Genomic DNA, 24,400 nt, shown 5'->3' with positions numbered 1-24,400 from the left:
GCACTCCAGCCTGAGTGACAGGGTGAGACTCTGGGGAGGGGGGGAGAGAGAGAGGGAAGAGAGAGAGAGAGAGAGAGAGAGAGAGAGAGAGAGAGAGAAAGAGAGAAGGCACTGCCTTCCTTAAATCCTATGAATATTATTTCAAATATGCAAATATGTCATCCAATACCAAGTAAAGATAAGCAAACACTGACCCCATGACAAAAATGACAGGTGTTATAATAGATACAGATACACTCAATGATCGGACACACTGTAAGACAACCAGGCTTAGTATTGTTTAATAAGCACAGTCATTTAAGAACTATGAAAACAATGAAGAACCCTAAGGTGAGAGAAAAAAAAAAACTGGGTGTATTAGGAGATGAGAACTGAGGTCGGGGTGGTGGGAGTGTAGTGCCACTCTGGTTTTCCTTGGTGACTTAGAGCCTCAAACCTGCCCCCTAGGTGCCTCCTCAGCCCTGGTCCGTCTCCTGCTCTAACACCCACCATAGCTCCCTAAGGCCCCATAGGATAAAGTCCAGACCTGGGCTCTAGGAGAATCCGCCCTCAGCACGGGGTGGGGGGGTACTGCGCTCACCCAGAGCGGCTGTCAGGGTCTTAGCTCAGAGACACCTCCCGGCCTCCTCCCAGCCACGCCCTGGATCCCTACAGTCCTCTAGCGCCTCCTGCTGGCTGTCCATGGGAGTCAGGCACAGAGGACAGCACAGATGTATTCCTAGGAATCTGCAAAGGTACCTGAGGATCCGTCTGGGTGGCTCCGAGACCCGTGACCCGACAGTGGTAGGTCACTGCAGGTCCGCGCGCAGGGGCTCCACCCGTAGCCAAAGTTTATTCTCCACGCGAAGGACCAGCTCCAACTTCCTGCGGGGCTCCGTGTGGTCCGGCAGGATGTGGAAGCGCAGCAGTGTGAGCGCCAGGACCACCTTCATCTCAGCCATGCCGAACGCCTGCCCGATGCAGTTCCTGGGGTAGAGAGTGGGGACTCTGACTATGCCCAGGACCACCATCCCGGTCTCATAGCGCCAGGAACCTGGCCTGGGACTCCCAACCCCACCCAGATCCGGAGGGCCAGAGAGAGGCACCCCGTGCCTGGGACCCCCATGTGGGCTTGTATATCCCCCGAGCTTGGCCTAGACCAGCAGAGGTAGGAGTGGAGAAGTCTGAGAACGCACACCCCTCTTTTTCTGGGATCTTATTCAAACCCTAGACCCCGTGAAACATATGAACCGACAACTCAGACCTTGCCACCATCTGCGGCCCCCTCATCCCATGCCCACCTCAGAAGCCCCTTAGCCTCACCTGTTCCCTGCGGAGAAGGGAATAAAAGCCAGAGGTGACCTCTTCTGGGGGTTTTCTGGGTTGAAACGAAAGGGGTCATAGACCTGAGGGGTGGGGCAAGTTAGGGCTGTTGGGTAGGGGTCTCTCAGGACACCCAGCCACCCTCATAGAAGACAGATGTAGGTGGAGTAGGTGGGGGGTATCTGCTTCCCAGGCACAAGATCCCTCCCCGATCAGGCCCCAGGGATGGAGAAAGGGGGAGGGGGTAGCACCTCAGGGTCCGGCCAGACTGAGGGGTTGTGATGGACCCCAGTGATGCTGATGGAGCAGATATTCCCTGTTGGGGAGGAGGTGCGGTCAGGACAAGGTCCCTGCCACACAATGGGATCCCTGCCCTGCCCAAGGCCCTCCCCCACTGCCCAATGGTGGGTACCTTTGGGGATGACCCGGCCATCTGGGAGCACCACGTCCTGGATGCAGTGCTGGGAGATCAGGGGGACTGGGGGATGCAACCTCAGGCTCTCCTTCAGGCACATGGTCAGGAAGGGCAGCTGGGCCAGGTCGTCCCTAAGGAAACACCCAACAATTATCCAGGGAGCAAACACATCCCGCCTGCTGCCCAGAGAGACTCTCACACCAACTTGTAACCCCCCCAGTGGATTCACCTTGCCCACTGCCTGGAAAGAGCCCATTTATCAAGACAGGGGGGTCTTTTCAGGAAAGGGCTGTTATAAGTTTTGTCTCAGAGTCAAACCAGGAACTGAATTCCTTCCCAAAGTTAGTTCAGCCTATGCCCAGGAATGAACAAGGACAGCTTAAAGGTTAGAAGCAAGATAGAGTCTGCTGGGCATGGTGGCTCACGCCTGTAATCCCAGCACTTTGGGAGGCCAAGGTGGGCAGATCACCTGAGGTCAGGAGTTCAAGACCAGCCTGACTAACATAGAGAAACCCTGTCTCTACTAAAAATACAAATTCAGCTGGGCATGGTAATGCATGCCTGTAATCTCAGCTAATTGGGAGGCTGAGGCAGGAGATTTGCTTGAACCTGGGAGGCCAAAGTTGTGGTAAACTGATATCACACCATTACACTCCAGCCTGGGCAACAAGAGCAAATAATCCATCTCAAAAAAAAGGAGAGAGACATTAGGTCTGATCTATTTCACTGTCATAATTTCCTCAGTTATGATTTTCACAAAGGTGGTTCCAACCTCCCTCTGACCCTAAATCCAATAACAAAATGAATTCCAAAGAATCCAGGATTTACACATGAGAAAAGTCACTAAAGTATTAGAAGAAAACTTGCTATGGCATTTTTAGAAGCATTTCTAAGCAAAACACAGCACATAAAGGGTCTCCTTAAAAATGTTAACCTATATGCATTAAAAAATGTTTAAAATTATATAATGAGGCCAGGTGCTATGGCTTATGCCTATAACTCTAGCACTTTGGAAGGCCAAGGCGGGTCGATTACTTGAGGCCAGGAATTGGAGACCAGCCTGGACAACAGAGCAAAACCCTGTGTCTACTAAAAATACAAAAAAAAAAAAAAATTTGCAGGGTGTGGTGGCACGTGCCTCTAATCCCAGCTACTTAAGAGGCTGAGACACAAGAATCCATTGAACCTGGGAGGTAGAGGTTGCAGTGAGCAGAGATTGCGCCACTGTACGCCAGCCTGGGTGACAGAACAAGACTCTGTCTCTAAATAAATAAATAAATAAATAAATAAGATTATAAAGTTGTTTCAATAAGATATCCTCTCCACACTCTAGAATGAGATAACTTAATATTATAAAGTTGTCATTTCTTTCTAAATTAATCAACATATTCAAAGCAATTCAATAAAAATCTAGTTTTTTATTTTTAGAAACTTAACAATCTTATTCTAATTGGAAGAAATAAATTTCATCAGAAGCTAGGTCAATTTAAAAATAAAAGATCCAGAGCCTGGCTCACGCCCGTGATCCCAGAACCTTGGGAGGTTGACACGGGCCGATCACCTGAGGTCGGGAGTTCAAGACCAGCCTGACCAACATGGAGAAACCCCATCTCTACTAAAGCCAAGCTTGGTGGTGCATGCCTGTAATCCCAGCTACGCAGGAGGCTGAGGCAGGAGAATCGCTTGAACCTGGGAAGCAGAGGTTGTGGTGAGTCGAGATCGAACCACTGTACTCCAGCCTGGGCAACTAGAGAAAAACTCCATCTCAAAATAAATAAATAAAATAAAATAAAAGATCCACCAGGCATGATGGTGTGTGCCTGTGGTCCCAGCTACTCAGGAGGCTGAGGTGTGAGGATCCCTTGTGCCCAGGAGTTCAAGGCTGCAGTGAGCTATGATCATGCCAATGTGCTCCAGCCTGGGCCATAAAGTGAGAGCCCATCTCTTTAAAAAAAAATCAAGTAAAAATTAAAGCTTGAAGAAGGTAAATCAAATCTACCAGATACTATGAACTATTACAAAGGTATAGCAATAAAAATGAAACAAAATACTTTTAAAAAGATGAATGAGCTGGGCATGGTGGCTCACTCCTGTAATCCCAAGACTGTGGGAGGCTGAGGCAGGCAGATTGCTTGCCCAGGAATTTAAAACCAGCCTGGGCCAAATAGTGAGACCTTGTCTCTACTAAAAATACAAAAAATTAGCCGGGCATGCGCCTGTAGTCCCAGCTACTCAGGAGGCTGAGACAGGGGAATCACTTGAATCTGAGAGACGGAGGTTGTAGTGAGCTGAGATCACACCACTGCACTCCAGCCTGGTGAAAGATCAAGACTCTGTCTCAAAAAAAAAGTTAAAAGAAGATAACAGAATAGACATTTTTGTGACTTAGGAGTAAGAATTCTTAAAACCTCAAAAGCACAATGGAAAATCAAAAAGGAAAAGGATAAGTACACATGAAAATTAAGGGTTTTGTGTGATAAACAACACCATGGACCAAATGAACATTCAGATTCAAAAATGTATACAATATCTAGAATATAAGGAATTCCTGCAAAATAACAAGAGAATGAACAGGTGATCCAAGAGAAAAGTAGACAAAGAATATGATCTAAGACATGGATGCTCAAATACACGAGATTTAATCAATTTATGCCTGAGGTTGCAATTTTTTGAATTTTGAATATCAGACCTTGTCAATGACCTGGAGCAGTAGGATATGAATAACTCCTACATGCTTAGTGTTCCAATAATGGAACACTAGGCATAAATGGGACAATAAGAGGTGCTCAGGCTAGGCATGGTGTAATCCCAGGACTTTGGTAGGCCAAGGCAGGTGAATCACCTGAGATCAGGAGTTTGAGACCAGCCTGGCCAACATAGTGAAACCCTGTCTCTACTGAAAATAGAAAAAATTGTCAGGTGTGATGGCTCACACCTGTAATCCCACCACTTTGGGAGGCCAAGGCGGATGGATCACGAGGTCAGGAGTTTGAGACTATCCTGGCCAATATGGTGAAACCCCATCTCTACTAAAAATACAAAAAATTCGGCAGGTGTCTGCAATCTCAGCTACTGGGGAGGCTAAGGAAGGAGCATTGCTTGAACCCAGGAAACAAAGGTAGCAGTGAGCTGAGATGATGCCACTGCACTCCAGCCTGGGAAGCAGAGCAAGACTCTGTCTCAAAAAAAAAAGCAATGAATGAAATATACTTAGAACCATAGATGGCTAAGAAACTCCAAGTGCTACATTTCTGAAAAACATAAAACTAGCACAAAATAGTTGGAATTTTAAAATACATCCACTCCAACAACAAATTTTACAAATAAAAGAATCTATCTCTCTAGAATCATATTGATAGGGGGCTACACACTGTAGAATCAGGATAAAGGAGAAAAAATAAGTATCACATGGAAAAATGATGAGAACTGGCCTTGAATTGAGAAGCACACTTAACAAAACCATTGGCACTTGAGGTCCAAAAAATTAATTAAAAATTTCCAGGGTATTTTTCAAACTAGCCAACCTGATCATAGAACTCACATGGAAAAAATAGAACTCAAGGAAAAATTGTAAGGCCGGTGACTGTCATCCCAGCTATTCAGGAGGCTGAGGCAGGAGAATAGTTTGAACCCAGGACGTGGAGGTTGCAGTGGGCTGAGATCACACCACTGCATTCTTGCCTGTAATTCCAGCACTTTGGGAGGCTGAGACTGGTGGATCACTTGAAGTCAGTCATTTAAGACCAGCCTGGCCAACATGGTAAAACCTCGTCTCTACTAAAAATACAAATATTAGCTGGGCGTGGTAGAGCGCACCTTTAATCCCAGCTACTCAGGGGGCTGAGGCAGGAGAATCACTTGGACCCAGGAGGCAGAGATTGCACCACTGCACTCCAGCCTGGGTGACAGAGCAAGACTCTGTCTCAAAAAAAGAAAAGATTATAAAGGCAAAGTAATGAGACACAATCACCTTTACCAAATATGAAAGTGTTTTTTAAAGTATAATGATGAAGACATCTTGATTCTTATGCATGACTATATAATTAACTGGACCAGGTGCAGCTACTCATACCTGTAATCCCAGCACTTTGGGAGGCCAAGGTGGCCGGATAACTTGAGGTCAGAAATTTGAGACCAGCCTGGCCAATATGGCGCAACCCATCTCTACTAAAAATACAATTTGCCAGGCATGCTACTCAGGAGGCTGAGGCATGAGAATTGCCAGGAGGCAGAGGTCGCAGTGAGCTGAAATCACACCACTGTACTCCAGCCTGGGCAACAGAGCAAGACTCCATCTCAAAAAAGTAAAAACTAAAAAATAATTAAGTGAAGCAGAATACAGCCCAATAAATAAATTCAAATATATACATAAATTTTGCTTATTGCAAATCTGCTATTATTTAAAATCATAAGACAAGCATGAAATATTTATTAAATTCTGTTGGGACAACTGGGCATTTGGAGGAAAATGAATAGATTCCTACATCAATTCTCATACCAACATATATTTCACAGACATAAAAGTAATTAATATTTTTAAACTAAAATATTAAACAAATAAAATATTTTTAAAAATAAACCCATTAGAGGAAAACAAACAAGAGTTTTACATTTTAATTTTAGATTATAAAAGCATTTCCCAAGCATGATTTTAAAAAACCCAAACATGGCCAGGTGCGGTGGCTCACGCCTGTAATCCCAACACTTTGGGAGGCTGAGGTGGGTGGATCACCTGAGGTCAGGAGTTCAAGACCAGGCTAGCCAACATGGCGAAACCCCGTCTCTACTAAAAATAAAAAAATTAGCTGGGTATAGTGGTTAGGATACAGGTGTGTAATCCAAGCTACTCAGGAGGGTGAGTATCACTTGAACCTGGAAGTCAGAGAATCGCTTGAACCTGGGAGGCAGAGGTTGCATTGAGCCAAGAGCATGCCACAGCAATCCAGCCTGAGTGATATAGCAAGACTCTGACTCAAAATAAAAATTTTAATTTTAATTTTAAAATGGCATCTATAGAGGAAAGAATTTGACTACAAATGAACCAAAGCCAACAATTAATTCAAAAACAATCTGAGAAAGAACTTTGCCAAACAGAAAAAAATGAACTAGTTTTCTTAATATGTAGACAGTGCTTATAAATCAACAAGAGGGGAAAAAAACTACAAAAACCCAAACTAGAAAGAACAAATTTTGAAAACTCACACTTCACAGATAAGAAATACACATGGTTGTCCAATAAGTGAAAACAATTCTCAACTTACCCATGCTTAAAGTGACGTTCATTAAAGTATTATGTTGCGCCTATCAGATTGGCAAATGTTTTAAAGTTTCATAACGTACACTTTAAGGGAGGATGTGAGGAAATTGGCATTCTCAAAATGTGTGCGTAGGAGTAGATTTTCCAAGTTATTGAATTGTAAATCTCAAATGGTCTTGGGCTCACCAACTGCACTTCTTGGAATTTGTCCTGCCAATCTGCTCTACAGATGTAAGCAATGGTCAGTGTACATGGGTGCCCACTCTATCATGTCAGTTATAGCAAAAGCTTGGAAAGCACACAAATGTCCATCAATGGAGGAATATTTTTATGAATTATGGTACATCCATATGATAGAACACTATATGGCTATCAAAACGGAGGAAACAAAGTTCTACCACACACTGGAGAGTTCACCAGTGCAGAGATGCTAAAAGGCAATTTGGCAATATCTATTTGAATTGAGTGGGCTTAGCTGGGTGCTGTGGCTCATGCCTGTAATTCCAGCACTTTGGGAGGCCGAGACAGACAAATCCCCTGAGATCAGGAATTCGAGACCAGCCTGGTCAACATGGTAAAACCCCATCGCTACTAAAATCACAAAAAATAGCTGGGCATGGTGGCAGACACCTGTAATCCCAGCTACTTGGGAGGCCGAGGCAGGAGAATCGCTTGAACCCAGGAGGTGGAGGTTGCAGTGAGCCAAGATCGTGCCACTGTACTCCAGCCTGGATGACAGAATAAGTCTCCAAGAAAGAAAGAAGGAAGGAAGGAAGGAAGGAAGGAAGGAAGGAAGGAAGGAAGGAAGGAAGGAAGGAAGGAAGGAAGGAAGGAAGGAAGGAAGGGAACAAGGAAAGAAAGAAAGAGGTGGGGGGAGAGAGGGAGGGAAGGAAGGAGGGAGAATTGAATGGGTTTAATTGTAACAGGCAAAAATCCTGCAACTTTTCCATTGCTCCGGGCTGAGTACTAGGCCCTGTTTCTGGGCTCTGCACCTATTCCCACTAGGCAGTAATAGCAGAATCAGCAATACTACCTTCTCCCTTTCCCACCTGAAGAGCTAAACCAATGAGAGGGACTCAGAAACAGGACATGAGGACCTGCACACTTACCATTCAATCTCTTTAAGATCACGGCCCTTCAGGAGCTCTTGCATCTCCTGTCGGCAGTGTTCCTGATATTCTGGGTGCTTTGCGAGGTTGTACAGGACCCAGGAGAGACCACTGGCTATGGTGTCATGGCCTGAGGGGAAGCCAGGTAAGCTTGGGTCTCTGGGCTGTTTCAGCACCAGAGGGTGGATAGCACCCATGCATTGAGGCCATCAGGAGGAAACCGGGAAGGAAGACCAGATGGAGTGATCCAGGGTCCACCCACCACATCCCTGGAATGGAGAGACTCCTACCCTTAGTGACATCACACTCTGGGACCTTCACCTGCAAACATGAAGGTGTCAGCCTCTGCTCTTATGTCCTCATTTGACAACTCCTTTCCATTTTCATCCTGGAGACAAGACCCCTAAATTGCACTAGCAATGAAGGCACCTGAGTCTAACCTAAAACAGTCCATGAAGATCCATATTACAGGCAAGATTCCTCCCTTATCATCACCAGATCTGCCTAGCAGGACTATTTCCTAGTCTCCTGCCTCCTATTTGCTCCTGCTAAGACGTCTTCTACAGAGTCACCTCTAAAATGTATCTGGTTTATTACTTCTTTCCTGAAGCACTTTCCATGGCTCCCCAGTGCCCTCTGGATCAAGTCTGCATGGATCTGACATTTGACATCAAAATCCATTCTACTTCTGAAATTCAGATCCCAGAGCAGCCCACCTTGGCCAGCAAGAGCACATCAATGAAGTTCAAAGTCCTGGACTTGGCCTTGGCCTGCAGGAAGTCATCAACACCCTGGCTAGTGAGGGTACGGCAATGCTCCTGGATGATGGCATCTGTGAAGTTGTGCACTATGTCACAGGTCCTGCGGAAGCATCACCCACTGGGAGTGAGGAAGTACAAGAAGTCCAAGTACAGGAAGATCTGCCTGTGCCGTTTCACGATGAGAGCACTGAGCTCCAAGATGGCAGCAATATATTCACTGGGCTTCCTGCACGGTCTGGCCAGGGCCAGGCCAGAGAGAAGCAGCAGCTTTTAAACACACATGAAAGCCTGGGAGCACCTCCCAGCCAGAATCCCAGGACCACATTCCATGCATAAAAGGGTGCCCTGCAAGCACACTTCGCTCTCTACCTCCTGCTCTCTGTGAGCTGCCTCTTGCCTCCAGTCCCCAGGCCACAGCTTGGGCATCATGGGCATCTCCCCCTTTCTTACTCAACATCTGCTCCTGCCTATTCTCCTTGGTTTCTCGAAAATCTGCCCCATTTCCTCCACCAAGCTCAGATTCCTTCCTCTCCATGCTCTCACTGCTTCCTGCATCTACATAACAGTCAATCTTCCATAGAGTCAAATGTCCAAGCTCAGCACTGACCATGACCCTCTTCTTCTCAAACACCTCCCCACGGCTTCCTGGGAATCTTGGATAAAGTCCATATCCCTTTGCATAGCTTTTCAATGTCCTTAAGTTGTTGCTACTGCCAACCCTTCCAATCTCATTTCCAAGGTGTCTCCTGGATGGCTATTGCATATGATCTGCTCATCCTAGCCTCCTTGCCTTTCCCCAAACAGTTCTACCTACCTGGAGAACTGCTCTTTCTCTCTCCCCTTCCCTGTACTTCCATGCCAAGTTCTGACTCTTTTCTCTGAGAAGGCACTTCCAGATGCCCTGATCAGTCTTGTCTCCCCAGCCTACTCCCATGGGCCCATGGCCAAGATCCCAGGTCCTGGACAAGAACTCCCTCCTGACAATGGCTGTCAAAGATGAAGACACATTTCTGCAGACTGTCCAAGGTCATGAGGCTGATGTGCTCAAACATGTCCAGACGGGCACTGCCCTCCAAGGCCAGGTGCTGCCACTTGGCCTGGTCAGAGAAGGGGACAGAGCCAGAACTGAGCCCTGGCTCCCCTGAGCCCCTCCCTGTCCCCAACCTCCAGGATGAACTCCCCCCAGAACCAACTCCTGGTCCTCTTCCCCAGGTACCCATCCCCAAGGAGGATCAAGCTTGGGTGGGACAGAACCTGCTACTATTAGAACATGAAGACCCTAAGGTTGGGGATCAGGTGACCTGAGTTCAAGTTCCAGCTCTGCTCCTATGCTCTACGTACCCTTGGTCAACCCACTGCCCTCTTTAGGTCCCCCATCAAATCTTCAGTAATAGCTAAGACAATCTGCTTTGGGCTGGGCGTGGTGGTTCACAGCTGTAATCCCAGCACTTTGGGAGGCCTAGGTGGGTGGATCACAAGATCAGGAGATGGAGACCATCCTGGCCAAAATGGTGAAGCCCCGTCTGTAAAATTATCCCCATTTTATAGATGATGAAACCAAGGCCTGGGGAGGAAAAGCAATCGCACCAAAGCCACCAGCAGAGCCAGCATTTCAGACCAGATCTGTCTGAGGTGACTTCTCCTTTCCCAAGGCCCCAGCTGGGACCCGAGTTTGTGGCACTCACATGCATGATGTTTGAGCTCTTGTTGAAAATCTTCACATAGGGCTTCAAGATGTCAAAGTGGAAGGCAGGTGTGAGCAGGCAGTGCTGGTGTCTCCAATTATCACCGCCCTTCAGCAGGAGCCCAGTCTCTAGTAGAGGCAGCCAAGAGCCATGGGCAAGGGCAGTACCTTCCCCTGGCCCCAAAAGACTGTCCCCAGCCCCATTCCTCCAGTTACTCACCCAGCCAAGGCTTCAGCAAGCCATAGAAAGTCATATCCTTGGGTGCAACTTCAGCTGACATGAACACGGACCATCAGGGGTCATGGAGACTGGGAGGGGAGTGACTTCAAGTGTAGGGGGAGGCTCCCAGCCAGGGGTTTGCACTTCCACCGTCCATGCCCAGCATTGCAGAAAGAGGATCAAGGGCAAAGGAAGAAGGGAGGATTGGGGAGGAGAGTAGGGACCAGACCAGGCTGCAGCAGTGCAGAACAGTGACATAGCCCAACATGGCATAGCATACCTTGACATAGCTCCTACATGTTCTGCAACACCTGGGCATAGCTCAACACTCTACAAAATGCCAAGGACCTGAAACACCCTGTCTGCCTCAGTCCTCTCTGACACCTTCTGATATGGACCTAAGACATGTGGCATAGCCTGAGATGAGTTAATGTGTTCTCACATGGCCACCATCTACGTGACCTGTCCTGACATGCCATGCCCAGAAATGAGAGAGTCTGAAATGACTTCACATGACCCACAGATGGGCGGGCCCCAGATAGAATTTAAATCTGGTCCTATTAATGTCCCAGATGTCAGCTAGGCTTGACAGAGGCTTCCTCGGTATCCTGCCACACTCCACACTGAGCATTAATGAGTGAGACTCTGTCTCAGAAAAATTTTTTTAAAAAGAACTAAGCCAGGCAGGTTGGCTCACTCCTGTAATCCCAGCACTGTGGGAGGATGAGCTGGGTGGATCCCTTGAAGTCAGGAGTTCGAGACCAGCCTGGCCAACATGGTGAAACCCTGTCTCTACTAAAAATACAAAAATTAGCCAAGCATGGTGGTGGGCACCAGTAGTCCCAACTACTCAGGAGACTGAGGCAGGAGAATCACTTGGACGCCGGAGGCAGAGGTTGCAGTGAGCAGAGATGGCACTACCACATTCCAGTCTGGGCAACAGAGCAAGACTCCATCTCAAAAAAAAACAAAAAGAAAAGAAAAAACAAAGAAGTAAGAGGAAGGCCTAGATATGCTGTGTGACCTTGAGAAGTCATCGTGCCTCTCTGAGTCTCAGTTTTCTTACTCAAGAAATGCCGATGTTGCAGGGATGCTGGTAAATGGACGTCTGTGACATCTGCCTAGCCAGTATCCATCATCCTCATGCCTTCCCCACTCTCAATCAGTTGAGAGGATGCCCACCCCCTGCTCCAGAGTTGAGCATATGACCTTAAACCTATGCAACCAAACTGCAGTAACTGGATAAGAAATTGGTCCTGTGACCCAGGCCAGGCAAATTTAGGAGAATCCTGGAACTTTTACTTGAACTACAGGGAATTTTCCACAGGGGTTGAGCTTTCTGGGACTTATCTTTACCAGCATGAGAGTGAAACTAGCACAGAGGGATACAGAGCTAAGAGATGAAGACTGGCATTATTTGAAGGACTGGATCCAGCCATGCCTGAAGACCACCCTTCCTGGACTTTACAGTCAATGCATTCTCCTTCTTTGCTTAGACCACACAGGGTTGAGTTTTCTTCACCCACAACTAAAAGAGGCCTCAGCAGCCAGAGAGCTCCAGGGACCTAGCCAGAGTCGCCCAGCAGGTTAGTGGCAGAGCGATGGTCTCCGTTGGATGCGCCCATTTTTCTGCTTAGCATGGCCTGTCCAAGGGTTGGAAGGACTGGAAGCAGAAGCAGGGAAGAGGCTGAAGCATAGCCACCTGAGAGAGATACCTGGAGCCTGGAGCACAGGGGCAATGAACTTAGGGTGGATGAGCCGCATGACAGGGTAGAAGGGCCCAAACCACCAGAGGTGGACATCATGGAAGTAGTGGCTCAGATGCTCCACCAACCACATGCCATCCTCGTTGCTCTGCACCTGGGAATGGACAAGGCTGACGTCAGGCCGGCAGGGGGCCTCCAATGCTACCACTGCTCATTGCACCCCCCTACCCATCACACACCCCACCTTTCTCAGCTCTTTCACCTGAAATATTAGTCTCTGCCTGTCTCTTTCTGTGTCTGTGTCTATGAGCTCCTCTGTTCCCTCACTCTCTTCCTCTCTATGTGTCTTTCTCTAGGTAGATAGGTAGATGATGGATGGGTGGATGGATGGATGGATAGATAGATAAGATAGATGGTTGGATGGACCCACAGATAGGATGGGTGGATGCATGCATGGATAGGTAGGTAGATTGATTGATTGATTGATTGGACAGATAGGGACACAGATTGGATGGAGAGATGGATGGATGGATGGATGGATAGATGGATAGGTCAGTCAGTAGATATACAAACAGATAGATGATAGATAGATAGACAGATAGGGCAGAAAGAATAGGTAGATGGACAGATAGACACACAGATTGGTTGAATGAATGGATGGATGGATGGGTAATAGGATAGATGGATGTATGCACAGATAGGATAGATGGATGGATAGGTAGGTAGGTAGATATGTAGGTAAGTAGGAAGGTAGGTAGGTAGATAGGTAGGTAAGTAGGAAGGTAGGTAGGTAGATAGGTAAGTAGGTAGATAGGTAGATAACAGGATAGATGGATGGGTAGATGGATGGATGCACAGATAAGATGGATGGATGGATGGATGATTGATAGAATAGATAGATAGATAGATGGAATAGATAGATGAGAGATAGATGCATAGGCAGACGGACGGAGACAGATAGATAGATAGATAGATAGATAGATAGATAGATAGATAGAAGAAAGAGAGAGGTAGGTGATAGATTGATAGATGATAAATAGGATAAATGGATCAAGATAAGAGAGACAGGTATAGATGAGAGAGATGTATGGAGTGATGGAAATGTAGATGACAGATATAATAAAAGCATGTATGTGTTTCTTTTACTTTGTTTATATGTTCCTTTCTCTGTCTTTCTCTCCCTCTCCCTTCTCCCCCACTCTGTCTCTCACTGTTTTTCTCTCTGTCTCTGTATGTGTATGCATCTCTTTTTCTCTGTTTCTCCCAAGTCCAACTCTCCATCTCTCTTTCTCCCTGCCTCTCCCCACCAACACTTTACCATTCACCCCACTTACTGCTTATCCCAAATTCATAACTAATCTCAGCCCGTTGAACTTTCTCTCCTAGCTCTAGACAGGTACTCCCAGCTTTGCAGCAAGCTAGCAGGGAGCAGATGTAGACACAGCCCCTTCCCCCAAGCCTGGCTGCACCACCCCAGACTAGGCTCAACGTCTCATCCACAAAGATAACCCTGAGCTGGAGTTCATGGGAGAATGTTCTGTCTCATGCTTTCATCACCCCCATATCTGTGCCCAGGCTGAAGCCAGCTGGGAAAGACTGAAGGAGATGCCCAGAAGAGATCCAGAAGGAAGTGGAAGAAAATGGGTAGAAGCCAGTTGGGGGACAAAAGCAGAGGTAGCAGGTCAGTGGGAGAGTAGGGACTGGGGAATAAAAAGGTACTGTCTTAGTGTGAGCGCTTTAGAAGCAAAACTTGAATTGCAGATGCCAGTAAAGAGGAAAATGAGACCCAGACAGCTCTTTGTTTTGTTTGTTTTAGACGGAGTTTTGCTCTTGTTGTCCAGGCTGGAGTACAGTGGCGCCATCTTGGCTCACTACAACCTCTGCCTCCCGGGTTCAAGCAATTCCCCTGCCTCAGCCTCCCGAGTAGCTGGGACTACAGGCATGCATCACCACACCCAGCTAATTTTGTATTTTTAATAGAGATGGGGTTTCGCCATGTTGGTCAGGCTGGTCTCCAACTCCTGACCTCAGGTGATCCACCCACCTTGACCACCCAAAGTGCTGGGATTACAGGTGTGAGTCACTGCCCCTGCTGACCCAGCCACCTCTTAAAGTGCTATGGATAGATGGCCGCCAGTGGAGCCACGTTCCTCAAGACCTGCCGTGTGCGGTCTGCAAGGTAGAGGCCATCTTCCCAGGAAGAGCCACAGCAGGTGCCCCTGCAGGTTCTCGAAGTGGAACAGCCTCTGCAGTGAATAGCATAGCCCAATTCTGCAAGGATGGAGGGAATCTCTGCTTCCTCCTGCTCCTTCTCTCTCTGGCCATTTCCAAGTTCTAAGGGTGTCTCCCCAGGGCAGAGACAGAAGACCAACTCTCTGCCCACAGAGAGATTAATCTTCACTTGGGAAGATGGATTTTCCCTTCCCAGGGGTGGTTCCAGCTCCAGGAGCAGCCACAGATTATAAAAGGTATCCTAGCACAGGCAAACCCCTAGAATTTCCTGTACACCAGTACCAGCTGAGACTACATCCTCATCAAAGAATAGAAAGAAGAAAAAGCTTGAGCCAGCCTAGGGATGAAGCAGGAGGTCTTCACGAAGGGGGTTTGTGGGCAGCAATGTGGCCTCAGGACATGTCCCCAGGGCTGGTCCCCACATCCTTTCATATCCTGGCTGGGCCTCACAGGCTCCAGTTCCTCCCATGAAGAAGTGTCGGCACACTGGGAATTTTCCATTCTCAGCAACCCCCAAGGGAGTCGATGTGACTCTAACTGTCCATCAGTGAGGAGCTTCTGCACACCAGGCTCTGTGCTAGTGCATCCTGTGCACCCTCCCACTGCACCCATGGACGCGCCCATCAATCCTGCCATTTGTAAATGAGCAGCCTGAGGTTGCATCCCTCAAAGGAAAGGAGGAGATGGGTTGGATCCAGAAGAGATGTCCTCTCCTCTCTGGTACCTTGGGATGCCCCATCTATGCCTCAACCCCAGGTGCTGTAACCAGGTGCACGTAAGTCATTTTCACCTTTGTGAGTCTCACTCTGTTGCCCAGGCTGGAGTGCAATAGCACAATCTCAGCTCACTGCAATCTCTACCTCCCGAGCTCAAGCAATCTCTGCCTCAGCCTTCTATGGCACAATGGCTACCAGGAATACCCTTCCTGCAGCCCAGGAAGTAAAAATTGCATTGCTGAAAGATCCTTTGTCTCAGTGCTGATTTTTCTTTGTGGCACCAAGCATCTATTTCCAACACTCCACCTCCCGTATCAAGTGATTCTCCTGCTTCAGCCTCCCAAGTAGCTGGGATTACAGGCGCCCGCCACCATGCCCGGCTAATTTTTGTATTTGTAGTAGACACGGGGTTTCACCATCTTGGTCAGGCTGGTCTTGAACTCCTGACCTCCTGATCCACCTGCCTCGGCCTCCCAAAGTGCTGGATTACAGGAGTGAGCCACCACATTCAGCCACTTCCTGAATCTTTGAACAACCTGAGGTGAGGATCCAAGGGTTGATGAGATTAGCCCAGAGAGTGAGGAAAGTGACTTGGCCAAGGTCACATAGCAGGAAGAGCTGGAAGAGCTCCAGCTCCACCAAAACCAGTCTCCATAGCCAAGTCCTCAGGGAGGGAGGCTGAACTGCAGTATATTCATAACAAACATCTTCACTGCCTCCAGGGCAACACAGCGAGACTCTGTGTCTATAAAAAATGACAAATAAAGAGAGAACATGGGCAACTGAGCCCATCCAAGGCAAAGGTCTTCCAAATGGCCAGGAAGGAAAGCCCAATTGGCAAGAAACCAGCCCATGAGCAAATAATAGGAACTAAGCCAAGGAAGAACTGGAGGAAGCCACTGGACTAGGGTGTAGAGGGAACTGGAAGTCCCAACAGGGTGTAAGATGAGAAGCAGTGGGCCTGGCGCGGTGGCTCACGACTGTAATCCTAGCACTTTGGGATATCAAAGGGGGCAGATCACTTAAGGTCAGGAGTTTGAGACCAGCCTGGCCAACACATAGAAACCTTGTCTCTACCAAAAATTTAAAAATGAGTCAGGTGTGATAGCGGGTGCCTATAATCCCGGCTACTTGGGAGGCTGAGGTAGGAGAATCCCATGAACCTGGGAGGCAGAGGTTGCAGTGAGCCAAGATCACACCACTGCACTCTAACTTGGGTGGCAGAGTGAGATTCTGTCCCCGCCCCCCCCCACCGCCACCAAAATAAAGATAAGAGGTAGTGAACAAAAAAAAACTGGAAGGAGAGGGGATTGTGGTCAGGGCAGGCAACATTTGAATCAATGGCACTGAAGGTGGCGCCCTTATGGGTGACGACCAATCCAAGCTACGGTTCTGGCAGTAGGGGCCAACACAGCATGGAGGACAGGCCTCTGGGAGGAGGCTAGGAAGAGGAGCATGAGGAATCTCCTCCCAGGAAATTTGGCTCTTAGGGCAAAGGCCAGAATGATCCCTTCTGAAAAGAAAAGTGGTCAACTTTTATCCAAACTGAGCAATGGGGCCCACTGACATATCTTAGCGGTGGAGGGAAATATGAGAAAAAGAAAGTGCCTGAGTAAAAGGCAGGAGGGAGAATCCAGCCACATCCCTCCCCCGGCCCAGCTGTGCCCTGTGGGTGGGCTAGGGAGAAATAGCAAATTTCTAGGGGGAGGCAGCAGCCTGAGGCCCACAGAGATGGGCCAGGCAGAGAGCGGGCTCTGGACTGTGCTCCTGAGGAGGGCTCAAGTCTCCTGATAAGGATTCTGGATTGAGCTAAGTGCAGTGGCTCAGGCCTGTAATCCCAGCACTTTGGGAGGCTGAGATGAGAGGATCGCTTGAGGCCCGGAGTTTGGAACCACTCTCGGCAACACAGTCAGACCACGTCTCTACAAAATATGAAAAACTAGCAGGCCTGGTGGTGCACGCCTCTAGTCCCAGCTACTGGAGAGGCTGAGATGGGAGGACTGGTTGAGCCCAGGAGGTCAAGGCTGCAGTGAGCTATGATTGCACCCCTGCGCTCCAGCCTGGGAGATAGACTGAGACCCTGTCTCTGTGCAGTCCACCCTAGAGCCCCCAAGTAAAACAAGGATGCATTAATGTGGGGAAGACAGGCAGAAACTTGAGCCGAAGCAGGCTTAGGGTGGGGAAGAGTGAGAAAGAGAAAGGCCTGGGGCCATGGCATGGACAGAGAAAGGAGGAATGAATCTGGTTGGGGTGGTGAAGAAAGAGGGGCTCCCCTTGACCTCCCTCACTTCTCTGATGTCCCAGACCCCAACCCACCCTCAATACCCAGCTCCCTGACCCCCATTTCTATCCCTCTGGAAGTCTATCTATCCTGACACCCCCAGACCCATGCTGCTACCACACTCACCAGGCCCAGGTGACCCCAAAACCAGCTGCGTTTGGGAGGCTGTGGGAAACACCGGAGGCAGCGGCAGTTGTTGTAGAAGGCATAGGTCCAGGCCAGGATGTGGGCAAGGAGCCAGGAGGCCCCAACCAGCAGCAGGAGCAGCCATGGGGACTCTGCCACTGGCCTGAGGCCCAGCCAGGACAGGCTCAGCTGTAACATCCTGCAGGGCATACAGGATGGAGGGTGAGGTCCTGAGGCCCAGCAAAGAGCCCAGGGAGATTTGGGGACATGGAACAGGGGCAGGAATGGGAGGTGCTGAAGGCAGGGAGAGCTTAGAGATGAGAAAACAAGGGCTGAATGCAGAGAGGGAGACCCAGGACAGCCAGGAGAAGAGGCAGAGAGGGAGGAGAGTAAAGAGGAGAGAGGAGGCCAGGTGCGATGGCTCACACTTGTAATCCCAGCACTCAGTGAGGCTGAGGTGGGTGGATCACAACGTCAGGAGTTGGAGACCAGCCTGGCCAACATGGTGAAAAAAAAAAAAATTAGCTGGGTGTGGTGGCAGCTAATTTTTAATTAACTGTAATCCCAGTTACTCAGGAGGCTGAGGCAGGAGAATTGCTTGAACCTAGGAGGCAGAGTTTGCAGTGAGCCAAGATCACACCACTGTATTTCAGCCTGGGCGACAGAGCTAGATTCTGTCTCAAAAAATAAATAAATAAATGAGAGAGGGAGGCTGATTAGAGTCCCTAAAGGCCCAGCCTGAATCACTGGAGGTTGCCAGGGGCTTGGTTTCAGCTACCAGGAAACCATCAACTCCACCAGGGCCAGCTCTCTGGAGCCACCCCAGCCTTGGGCAGAGCCCCTCCCTCTCCCAGACCAGGACCCTCCAGCCCAACACTTCTAGCCTGGCACCTTCTGTCAGGAGCAGCTTGTCCTGCACTACTTCCTCTTCTCTCCTCCTGGGACTTCCCTGTCCCTGGCCCATGACCTAGAGAAGGCTGGGCTAGGCAAGCAGGGGCAGCCAATCCCCAGAGACCAGAGGCCTGGGGGCCTCCTCCCTGCCTGGGCAGCCAACCAAAACCTGCAGGCAGCACCAGCTGGGTGCAGGGAGGAACAAACTCAGTGTCACAGTTCAAAGTGTGACCTGGATCTTCAGGGTTCAGTGCCTCCTGCTTGAACCTGGGAGCAAGGTGACTCTGGGCCCCCAAGTTTACAGCTACCCCTCCCCTTCCAAGGCCACGTAAAGCATGAAGTTTGGAATTCAGGTGTCAGGCAAGGAGGACCAGGCAGGCCAAGCCTTGTACCCAGACATCTCCCGCACGTGGGCTGGGAGGACAGGAGGACGTCATGCACCTTTTCTCGGTGCAGAATGAGGAGACTTTGAGAAGGGAGTCTCTGGCCTCTGACTGCACAACCTGGCAGAAGTTCACGTCCTACATCCAGCCAGCCCAAGGCTGGGTTGACACATGACTGCTAGGAGGAGGAACAGAGAATCTAGGCCTCGCTGAGGCTTACCTAGGTCAGATTCTGAGGATAAAGAGCAAAACGTTTTGTTTTGTTAATGCAAAGCAGATTTATTAGCATGCACAGCAATGAGGATTAGGAAACTAGATGAAAAGGAACAAAGTCTTCAGTAGGAAGTGGAACTGATCAAGATTCTTGAGTAGCTGACTCTGGAATCACAACAATGGGAAGACTTACTCAGAGTAGAAAGCGGGGACTGGGCGCGGTGGCTCACACCTGTAATCCCAGCACTTTGGGAGGCCAAGGCAGGGGTATTGCCTGAACTCAGGTGTTCGAGACCAGTCTGGGAAACACAGTGAAACCCCATCTCTACTCAAAGTACAGAAAATTAGCTGGGCGTGGCGGCATGCGCCTGTAGTCCCAGCTACTCAGGAGGCTGACGCAGGAGAATTGCTTGAACCCGGGAGGCAGAATTTGCCACATGCTGCCACTGCACTCCAGCCTCGGTGACAGAGTGAGACGAAGACGACGACGAAGGAGGAGGAGGAGGAGGAGGAGGAGGAGGAGGAGGAGGAGGAGGAGGAGAGGAGGAGGAAGAAGAAGAAGGCAGGATGGGAGGCATGGGGGCAAGAGTGAGAGGGGCTGCCTCCTCCCTGCCTGGACAGCTGGCCAAAACCTGCAGGCAGTACCAGCTGAGTGCAAAGAGGAACCAACTCAGTATCACAGTTTTTGTTTTTGTTTTTGTTTTTTTTTTAATACAAAGCAGATTTATTTGCATGCACAGCAGTGAGGATTAGGAAACTAGATTAAAAGGAACAAAGTCTTCCCTTTGGGAGGGCAGAGCCAAGGGAGGCTGGGTGGAGTCTTCGTTCTGCCCTGTCCTTGCTCTGACTATGGACAGTGCTGTGTCTCCTGGACTCAGTCTTCCTATCTGGGAAATGAGACGTTGGCCTTCAAGGGGGCACATCTTGTCCAGCTTTTGTCCTGAAATCCCCTATTGGGTGTTCTTAGCCCTCAGGCACTAAGATGAGTATGAGTGGGGTTTTCTGGTGTTTGTTTGTTTCTGAGACAGAGTCTCACTCTGTCGCACAATCTCAGCTCATTGCAACCTCTGCCTCCCAGGTTCAAGTGATTTTCCTGCCTCAGCCTCCCAAGAAGCTGGGATTACAGGCACCTGCCATCACGCCTAGCTAATTTTTGTAATTTTTGTACAGACGGGGTTTCACCATGTTTAACAGGCTGGTCTCGAACTCCTGACCTCATGATCTGCCCACCTCAGCCTCCCAAAGTGCTGAGATTACAGGTGTGAACCACCAAGCCCAGCCCCAAGATGAGAGTAAGTTTGAAGGATGGAGCTGCTGAATGAGAAAATCAGGATAGGTATTCCTCCTGTAATTGATAGAATATTGGGGAGATGCTCAAAATTTCCTTCCCCCACTAAGGGCTACCTGCATAACCGCGTAGCCCTGCCCGATCCAGCTTCAGGTCCTGGAGCTGCCAGCAAGTTGAGGTGTGAAGATTCTCCTCCTTCTCTACTATCTTCTATCTATCAGGTGGATCCACCCCACAGACAAGCCAGGGGCAAGGCCAGGGTCCCCTGGAGTAGGTGGGAGGCAACAGGGTAGGTGCCCAGCTAGGTCTGGGGAGGGAGGGGAAAAAAAAAACAGAGAAGGGCCATAACTTGCTTCAGCCACACAATGAAGTAATTAAACATTAGCACAGGTGAAAATAAATCCTGGCACATAGTAGGACTACTGTGAAGAATTGCTCAGTGTAGAAGGCCTCTGCCTTCTACACTGGGGAAGTCCAGTCCAGGCGTTACGAGACGAGCTGCTGACAGAGCCCCTCAGATGCCGGAGTGAGGAAGGAGCTTTTCTCCTCCTTAGAGTAGAATGGCACCAGGTCAGGAGCCTGGAGCTGTAACTGATGCCTCGCAGGGAACGGATGCTGCTTTCGGGGCCTCTGCATCCACATGGGCATTTCCCTGTGCTACTGTGGCGGAAGTTTGCTGGTATCCCGGGCAGTATACGACTGCCACCTTCTGGGGCTTCCACACTGCCTCCAACGGCTGCAAAATTTCCTGTTGGTGGGAAGGGAACAACACTCACTGGGGTAGGTGGGGGGATGGGGGGACCGGGGAGGATGGGGAGGGGTAACTCAGGGAGAAATGGCTGATGTAGGTGACTGGAGATGGGATGGAGCCAGCAAACCACCATAGCATGTATGTACCTATGCAACAATCCTGCAGGATGCCCAAAGCACCATAAAAAAAATAAAGACAAAGTGTCAGGAAAAAAAAATCCTGTTGGTATTTTATTTCTTTACCCCCAGAGTTAAGTAGACCCTTTTCCTTGTACAACGCCCCGTGCACTTGGAGAGTGAGGAATGCATACCGAGTCAGTAAAGACGTTAACAATTTTTCTTTTGCTCAGTTCTAGGGCACGAATCAGGGCTCTTAACTGCACGTTGTGCAGAGGTACCTCGAGGCAGTGGCTTAGCCGCTACAGTTGTGTCCAGAGTTGCCACCAAATATCCAGCACCCCATTCTCCTTGGGGTCTGACGATACTGCTCCCATCCACATACAGCTCCCAGTCTGCCTGTGCCCATGGCTGGTACTGCAGCTCCGGCTGACTGGAGTAGACTGAGTCCGGCACCTTCATACAGTCATGTGTCACCAGGTCCTCAGACACAGGGAGTAGGGTAGCTGGGTTTAGGGTATGGTTACGCTCGGGTTTTCCCACAACAAGCCCTGGTACTTGGTTAGCCTGGCATTTGGGGTTTTTGTTTTTTGATTTTGAAATGGAGTTTCGCTCTTGTTGCCCAGGCTGTAATGCAATGGTACAGTCTCGGCTCACCACAACGTCTGCCTCCCAGGTTCAAGCAATTCTCCTGCCTCAGCCTCTCAAGTAGCTGGGATTACAGGTGCATGCCACCACACCTGGCTAAATTTTGTATTTTTACAAAATAAAAACACAACTAAGTGTTCTTCCAGCCACTTAGTTGCTGCCTGAAGCCCTCTCCGTCTTTCATCCATATTAAAGAGCTAAATGAGCAACTGGTGGCAATCAGGCCAAGTGGGGTTGTGCGTCTGAATAATAGTTTGTAGCAAATTAATTAAGGCCTGTGGCTTTTCAGTATATGAGGGGGTGTTACTTTTCCAATCAGTGGTGGTGAAAAGTTGGTACACAAACATCCTCATCCTCACCAGTATACCGCTGCTCTCTTAAAGGCATCTGCGCCCCGTCTGGGCCACAGACGGGCCACCAAGGGAGGCGTTTCCTCTGGAGGTGCCTTGCCTCTCTCCTCTACCCAGGGTAACCTAGGTTTCTGGGAGGGCTGGGCAGTCACTCTGGTGCTGTTAGCTCAGACCTCTCTTCTCCATGGGCAGGAGGAGCTGGGGGAGAGAGAGCTGTTTCCTGAGGCAAGTTGTCTTCTGGCTCTGGATCGACTAGAACTGTAGGCTTCTGCTTTCTGGGACAAGTGGAGTGTGAATCTCCCTTCTCTAACTGTCCCTTTGCCACTCACACTGCTGCAGCCTACCCGCTCAGCCACTGCAGGGGGTTTAACACCAGCTGAGGCCAACTATCTATACAAGGGAACGGTTCTGGATGCCCTGGCTTGCCTGTAACTTGATTCCACACTTTAGAAACCAAAGACCCGTCTAGACTTCCCTCTGCTGGCCATCCTGTTTCCAGAGCGGGCCAATCTATCTCACACAGAGTATGCAACCTCCCTGGGGCCATAGAGACCCGACAATCACCACTACACTCCCTAAAATTCTTTAGCATAGTCCCCAACGGGGTGGGTTTTCCCTCTGTTTCCCATCTGGCCACTGGATGAAACACCACTCACACCACCAGGAGAAGGGAAAGGGGAATGGGGTCGACACTAGCTTCACCTGTCGACGGCTGCCCCTCTCGCGGGAGTCTCGGACCCTTTTAGCGCAGGCAGGCTGGTACGAGGCACAGCACAGTTTGCCACTTAGCTGTTCGAGGCGTCCTACAGAACCGAACTGCGGCTTGAGGCACACACTCGCTTCGCTTCAGGTGAAGAGGAGCTGGAGCCCCCACCCTGTGTCCTTAGCAGTCTCTCACTTTCACTCTCCTTCCTCCAGCCAAGTCAGAAACAATCTCAAGGCCTCCAGCCAAGTCAGAAACTGAAACAAGGCGGGGCGCAGTGGCTCATCCCTGTAATCCCAGAGCTTTGGGAGGCCGAGGTGGGCGGATCATCTTAGGTCGGGAGTTCGAGACCAGCCAGACCCCATCTTTACTAAAAATAGAAAAATTAGCTGGGCGTGGTGGCCGGTGCCTGTAATCCCAGCTACTCGGGATGCTGAGGAAGGAGAATTGCTCAAACCCGGGAGGCGGAGGTTGTGGTGAGCCGAGATCGCACCATTGCGCTCCAGCCTGGGCGACAGAGCAAAACTCCGTCTCAAAAACAACAAAAAACAAAACAAAACAGAAACAAGCTCAAGGTGCCAGGACTGGCTTACCAGAAAACAAAATCAAAACCAAGGTGCCGAAACCAGCGCACTGTGGGTGATCAGCCCACACTTCCGCTCCGATGGAGTGGGCGGGTTTCCAAGATCCATCCTACCGCTTTCCAGTCGTCCGGGCGCCACCAAGTGTCGGTTCCTTCCCAGTGTTCAGCCACTGCGTTGATCCCCGCGGAGCCTGCTGGATCTCGCTCCCGCGAGGCGGTCCACCAAGAAAGCAAAAGTGCCTTCTCAGAGGTGCCTCAAGGCCTCGCGTGGCCTCGGCGAGCCAGAGCGCCCCACGGGGATGCTCCGCAGGGCAGGCCAAAGGCGCCTAAGGGGCCGTCCCGGTCGTCTGCCAAAGCAAGTTTCCCTTCCCAGTTAGGGAACCAGAAATGTTGCAGGACGAGCTGCTGACAGAACCCCTGAGACACCGGAGTGAGAAAGGAAGAGGCTTTTTGGACACGAGTCAACCGATGCTCCACAGCTACCTGCATGAAAGTCTCCTCCTTCCTCGCTCCGCTCCGGTGAGGGGTTCTGTCAGCGGCTCATCCTCAACAGGAGGTGCTCATTAAAGATTTAGGGAAGAAAGGGACTTTCCTAGCCATGAGCTATAAGAAGTGAATACTCAAGATGGGGTCCTCATACCGGCAGCATCTTGGAAATGCAGAGT

General features: G+C 49.6%; 1 protein-coding gene across 1 annotated transcript; it reads right to left on the bottom strand.

Annotated features, from left to right (window-relative positions):
- Positions 1 to 251: 251 nt before the first annotated feature.
- LOC100410434 (cytochrome P450 4F3) lies at positions 252 to 18,693 on the bottom strand. The gene is given in 12 exon segments (XM_035285978.3): positions 252 to 966; positions 1,303 to 1,385; positions 1,554 to 1,618; positions 1,715 to 1,848; positions 8,084 to 8,213; positions 8,405 to 8,471; positions 8,800 to 9,066; positions 9,816 to 9,941; positions 10,530 to 10,657; positions 10,749 to 10,802; positions 12,464 to 12,608; positions 17,810 to 18,693. Coding segments are annotated over 12 exon segments (1,587 nt in total). The 5' UTR covers positions 18,020 to 18,693; the 3' UTR covers positions 252 to 788.
- Between the last annotated feature and the right edge of the window lie 5,707 nt (positions 18,694 to 24,400).

The sequence above is a fragment of the Callithrix jacchus genome, chromosome 22 (genome assembly GCF_049354715.1).
Source record: "Callithrix jacchus isolate 240 chromosome 22, calJac240_pri, whole genome shotgun sequence".
Classification (NCBI taxonomy): domain Eukaryota; kingdom Metazoa; phylum Chordata; class Mammalia; order Primates; family Cebidae; genus Callithrix; species Callithrix jacchus.
Note: the sequence above shows the minus strand (reverse complement) of the source record. Positions and strands in the feature narration are given on the sequence as shown.